At 66.2% G+C, this 6000-nt stretch overlaps 1 protein-coding gene across 1 annotated transcript; it reads right to left on the bottom strand.

Annotated features, from left to right (window-relative positions):
- Positions 1–865: 865 nt before the first annotated feature.
- Positions 866–3817, bottom strand: SLC25A1 (solute carrier family 25 member 1). Its single transcript, XM_072953033.1, has 9 exons — positions 3567–3817; positions 3193–3300; positions 3019–3118; positions 2802–2940; positions 2407–2491; positions 2144–2248; positions 1937–2052; positions 1785–1858; positions 866–1574 (listed from the first exon to the last, which is right to left on the bottom strand). Exons 1-9 carry the CDS (start codon positions 3649–3651, stop codon positions 1460–1462), a joined length of 927 nt encoding a protein of 308 aa, XP_072809134.1. The 5' UTR covers positions 3652–3817; the 3' UTR covers positions 866–1459.
- Between the last annotated feature and the right edge of the window lie 2183 nt (positions 3818–6000).

Here is a 6000-nt window from a genome sequence, read left to right as displayed (position 1 = left end):
CTCCCCACTGACAAAAGGAACAGCTCCAGGTACAGGCTCTGCCTGCTGGGAGGCTCCTGCTGGCAGGCTACTTCCCAGTCTGAGCCAAATCCTTTGTATGGCTTTACCCTTGGAGTCACTTGGACAAGATCCCTCTGCTGCCACACAACCCAGGGCACTGCTTCCTCCCGTCCTGTTCTCACACCCCTCCACATGGCTCATGGATCCTTGTCCCCAGCCAGGAGATCTGGGCCACAAGAACACTCATTTAGGGCTCTTCAACCTCCATGCTGGGCATGGCTCGCACCTGTGCCTGGCTCCTGGGGGAGGAGAGCTCCAGGAAGACGGACACCTTCCTGAGGTTCGGAGCTGTGGGGTGAGTCCTCGCAAGCCCTGGCAGTTCCACCCCTTCCTGCCCTAAGGGCACTATTTCCCAGCCTGGGTGATGGAGTGAGAAAGGGCCTCAGGGGACCAGAAACTGGCCACCCAAACACCTGCCCACAAGCAGCCAATCTCAGAGAAACCACAAGGGAGGGATGGGCTGGACAACAAGCAGACAAGAGCCGGAGAGCACTGTCCCCCGAGGCCCAGCCACTGGCGTGGGGCAGCTCTCTGCTCTGCCCATTCAGTACTGCCTGTCCAGTGATCACAAGGACACGCCCTCTAGCTGACCCTGCAGGATCTTGGCCACAGGCAAGGCCTGCTCGGAGCTCAGACATTCCTTGGCCTGGTGCCAGGACTCCTGGGGACTGATGCCATGGCCACAGCAGGCTGCCCACCAGCCTGCCTGTCCCTTGGCAATGTCCTCGGGTGAGTGGTGGGCATGTCCTTAGAGGCATGGCCATCCCTGCGCACCCACAGATGGGCCCACACGGGGACAGGAAGCTCAACAGGATCCGGTTTATTCTGCCTTGGAAGGGTGGTCCTGAGAGTGGCAGGTGCCACCCTGTCCCGGGCGGAGGGAGGGCCCGAGGGCCAGTTAAGGCCAGTGGCAGGAGAAGCGGGGGGCACGCAGCCCCTGGAATGCAGTGAGGCCAGGTTGAGGCCCGGAGGCAGCTGTGGTAGGCCGGGGCGGGTGCCCCTGCTGCCCAGGGTGGAAGGCACCGGGCTGGGACCCGGCCATGGCTACAGGGCCGTGGACCAGGCCACACGGGCACCCCGGGAAGCGGGCACAGGGTCACAGGACTTAAAACATGAAACACAGGCACACATGAGTAAGCACGTGGACAAGTGGGCACAGATTCACAGGCCAGAGGGACACCCAGCCTCAGCTGGACACATGGACACAATGTGGCATCATACAGACTACAGGGGACTCACGGCACTACGGGACACGTGAACTCACGGCCACAGGGGCAGACCCAGGCCATGGAGTGAGAGGGATGGGGGAGGGGCCTTTTGGCACAACAGCACTGGAATTGTGAGAAGGGGTGGTGGGAGCCAGTCTGGAGTGGCTGGGGCAGCCCCTCGACTCCGGGGCTCAGTCTGTCTTCCACACCTTGTTGAGCAGCTTCACCACCTCATCATAAATGACGAACACGATGGCCACATCCAGGCAGACCCGGCCCAGGCGGGGGACAGTGCCCTTGTAGAATCTGGGGGCGGGGACAGAGGGGCGAAGAGGCAGATGAAGATGGAGTCTCTGAAAAGTAGGGGTGGGTCCAGAGGTGGGCGGAGCAGGAACAGAGGCCGATGGCAGGACTCACTGGGAACGGCCTGGGTCAGAGGACAGGAGGTGGGGGGCCCAGAGAGAAGGCAGGGAGGGCCTGGAGTAGGGACAGCAGCCCTGCGCTTCCCCTACTCACGCCTTAAGCCCTTCGTTCCTCAGGATCTGCAGGCCGCAGTCCCACGTATTTCGGTACTTGTGCGCCTCCAGGCCCTGCAGGACACAGGCAGCCTTAGGACTCAGCGGCCGGCCCGGCCCAGGCCCCGCCCCCTTCTGTGGCCCCTCCCCCACCTGCATCCGGGTCTTGATCACGTCCAGAGGCGTGTTCCCGAAGACACTGGCTGCGCCCGCGATGGCTCCAAACACACCGGTGATCAGCGGATTCATGGGCTTGTTGGGGTTGTCCCCTGGATGGGGGTGGGGGTGGCGGTCAGACAGGACGGGAGGGTAGGGAGAGGGTTCGTGGGTTGGAGGTGGGGTCTTGGGGCGCAGACTCACCTCGGTACCAGTTGCGCAGGGAGGTCATGACGAAGAAGCGGATGGCCTGGTTGGACCCTTGCTTCAGCACGGTGGCCGTAAGGCCCTGGTACGTGCCCTTCAGCCCTGGGGCGGGCAGGCAGGTACGGAGGTCACACAGGCCCCAGCTGGGAACCAGGACGCAGCCCGCAGGACAGCCAGGGCAGGAAGGGGAAGTGGGGGCCTTTCCAGCCTGGCTTGGGTCCCTGAGCTCCCACTCTCCCAGGACGGGCGGACTGGCTCACCTTGCTCCCGCACGATTTCCCTGACCCCGTGAAAGAAGCCTCTGTATTTGGGGTTGGCGGAGGTCTGGTCATGGATGAACTTCACCTGAGAAAGAGGGAAGGCAAGGCGCTGGCTTCCAGGGCGTCACTGTCAGGGCACACTTGGCCCCGGGGACATGTGGCCTCGGGACAAAGCGGGCCGCAGACCTGCAGCCTCTGGCGTTCTATTCGCTGGTGTCTCTCACAACTTAGGCAGCAGACACGTGTCACCTTATGTTTTGTGTTTATAAGTTTCTAAGGTAAGGGAAACCTTGTTTTCCCACAGCCTCCAGGAGGCTGTTCCTGCGGGCCTCCTGGGCCTGGCTCCCCAGACAGATCCCCTGCACACCTGGCCCCGTCCTGTGGGACCTGCCCACCTTGATGGTCTCCATTGGGCACACGACCACCACGGCCTCGGCCACGCCGGCGCCCAGACCGCATAGCAGTCCACGCGTGCTGTCCAGCCGTCCCTGGGCGTCTCGCATGTGGTTGCTGAGAAACTCGAACGTCCCAAACCTGGACCGGGAGGCAGAGGTGTGAGAGGGGCCGCAGCAAAGCCGGGACCCCCTCCCGCGGTCCCGGAGTCAGCCTCACCTGACAGCCGCCTTAGGGATAGAGCCGTAGAGCAAGGAGCTGAGGCCGCGGTACAGGCCCAGGACGCCATGGCTGCGGACCGTCTGCCGTACGCAGTCCCCTGGGGGAGGGGGCCGTCAGCGACCCGGCCTGCCGGCCTCGGCCTGCCCACCCACGCCGGCCGCCTCCACTCACCTATGCCCCGGTAGCGTGGCGGGTGCGAGCGCTCGTCCAGCTGCAGCTGCGTCTTCACGTACTCGGTGGGGAAGGTGATGCAGATTTCGATGCCGCCCGCCAGGCCGCCTGCGGGGACCGGCGGGGACCGACCGGGACCGCGCTGAGACCCCTCCCCCTCCCCGCCGGCCGCCCCGCCCCTCCCCTACCCGGACTTTGCCCGCCGCGCCGGGAGCCGGGCCCACGCCCCTCCCGCGGTCCTGGCGGGGCGCGCCGGGGCACACGCGGCGGGGTCTGGGCCTGCCCGGAAGCGCCGCGGAGACCGTGTCCCGGGCCCTCCAGAAACGCGGCAGGGTCGGGGTGCCGGGTCGGGATTCGCGTGTGCATGTCCCCACCTGCCAGGATCGCCTTCCCCGGGTGCGTGAGCTTGGCCTTCCCGGGCGCGGGCGCGGCGGCCGCCAGAGCGCGGGGCGCGGCCATGGCGGGCGGGGCGGGGGGCCCGGCGGAGGCGGCGGCCTCGGGTCCGAGCTCCTGCGCTCGGTCGCGGAGGCGGCGGCAGCGGCGGCAGCGGCAGAGGCGGCGGCGCCGGTTATGGGCCGAGGAGGGGCGGCCGCGTCGCTCTGGGGCTCCGCCCCGCGTGGTCCGAGCCGGGCCCCGCCCCCGGCCCGCCCCGAGCCCGCGGGAAACTGAGGCCGGGCGGGCCGACGTTCCAGCCAATGACCGCGCGGGGCCCAACAAGGTGCCGCCCCCGAAGCCCGGAGCGCCTCCCTCGGAACGCGTAGGGCCGCCTCCTCCCTGCCGGGAGGGTGGGGCTGATCCTCACCCGAGGCGCCGCGCGGTCCCCGCGCCCCCGGCAGGATTCTAGGCTTGGAGCGGCGCACACGGAGGGGAGAAGACCCCCACACACCCTGGTCATCCGGGGTCCTTGTCCCCGAAGAGGTCCCCGCCCCCTAGGTGGTCCCACAGCTCTTCTGTCCCTCCCGTCCACGCCAGCACCGGGGGAAGCTCTGCCTCGATAAACCGACTTTAATGTGCAGGTTACACGGCCTGTCCAGCGGGTCCGCGAAGTGCCCTGAAAGGACAGCTCCGCCAGCGCGAAGTGGACAGGGCGCCCAACTCTCGTGCGCCTGGGAGCCCTTGCACACGACTCCCCAGGAGGGCAACCTCCAGCCAGAGGGCCCGGAGGTCGGAGTCCACCTCTTGTGTGGCGGCTGCAGGCGGTTTCCTTGGGCAGTCAGTGGCCACCGCGGCCGCCCCAGGCTCCAGGTGGCCAAGGGGCTGCCATATTTGGGCCCCTGCAAATTAACGTCCAGGCGTTCCACCTCTCCTGGGGTTCTCTGTATTTCTGGGGGTGCTGCGCTCCTTGGGGAGGTTAGTAACTCGGTAGAGGGTGCTGCTTCTAGTGCTCTACTGGCTGAGGGCCCACGGGAGGCCGCAGCATACCCACAGGGGAAGCGGGCAGGCTGGGGCCTGTAGCAGGGCCTGCTGCTGGCATCAGCGGCTGGCCTGCAGAGGGAGAGGCCCAGGGCTCCTGCTGCCCCCGAGTGGCCAGGGGCCCAAGGAGCAGGGTGTCAGGCCAGCCCTGACCACCCAAAGGCCAAGACACCAGAGAGCTCCAGCCTGGTGCCTGGAGGCAAGGACAGTGGGAGGGCCGACAGCAACACAGGCAGCTGGGCAGCCGCCCAGCATGAGGAGCAGAGGGGCCTCCTGGAGCGCTGACCCCTTCCACACCTGGAGGCCAGCATGCTCCTCTGTCCCCCCTGTCCCTTCCCCCACTTCCCAAGCCCCCCACGGAAAGGCAGTGTGAATTGATTCCCCACTCCCCTCCCCTCCCCAGGGGACAGGGAACTAGGGGCTCTGGGCCACCCCCGACCAAACAGGAGAGGGGAGGGCTCCACCACATGCTCCTCTTGTGGGCGCAGACTCCCTGGCATGGTCAGTCTGTCCAGCTGCACGAGGCGGGAGTGCCTGCCTGACAGGCCATGTGCAGTCCAATCCTAGGGGGACAGGCAGCAGGCACACAGCCTTCAGGAGTTAGACTAAGGACGGGCACTCGGGGCACCAACAGTGACCTCTGTCACCAGACAGATGGAATGTGGGGGGCCTTGGTGAACCCCCGTGGCTGTTCCAGCCTGGTGCCTTCCAGTGGGCACTCGGCTGCTATGTACACTGGAGCAGTGGCCAGTGACTGCAGGCCATGAGTGTGGCTGAGTCCTCTGGAGAAAGGAACATCGCCAAGATCATGCAGGACTTCCTGCTTTCGGCCAGTCCCGGCTGCCCTTCCCTCTTAAGGAGACTGGTCACTTGACACCTGGGAACCCCCCCACCTGACAGCCATCTGAGGACAAGTTGCTCCATGCCCTCCCTCTAGCCTTCACCAGGTGCTGCCCGTGCAGGGGCCCACAGGCCAATGAAGACACACAGACAGGAGAGAGCAGGGCGAGGTGGCGCGGAGGCTGCAGGGTGGCAGCACTGTGTTCACAGAACAACAGCAGCTGTGCATCTGGGACCCCGAACAAGCCCCCGGTAAGAAAGAAGGAAGTTGTGTGTCCGGCGTGCACTCAGGTCTGGGAGAGACCATGCTGGGTAGGCATCCTAGCAGGGACAACCCCCTCCTGCCTCCATGGGACCAGGGCTGAGGGGGGCGGAGCAGGACAGACACCCTCTACTCGGGGAGCCCTGGGGGCTCTTCTCGGGGGATGGCCCTCGAACTTCCTTGTTGAGTCAGGAGGTCTGGGACCCGTTTCTCCACTCGGGAAGGGCTGTGGCCTTCTTGCCTGGGCCTCTCCGCCTCAGTGCTGCCCAGTCTGCTGGACTCCTACCCCCGCC

The sequence above is a fragment of the Vicugna pacos genome, chromosome 32, assembly GCF_048564905.1.
Source record: "Vicugna pacos chromosome 32, VicPac4, whole genome shotgun sequence".
Lineage (NCBI taxonomy): Eukaryota > Metazoa > Chordata > Mammalia > Artiodactyla > Camelidae > Vicugna > Vicugna pacos.
The sequence above is the reverse complement of the archived record's forward strand: the minus strand, read 5'-3'. Positions and strand labels throughout refer to the sequence as shown.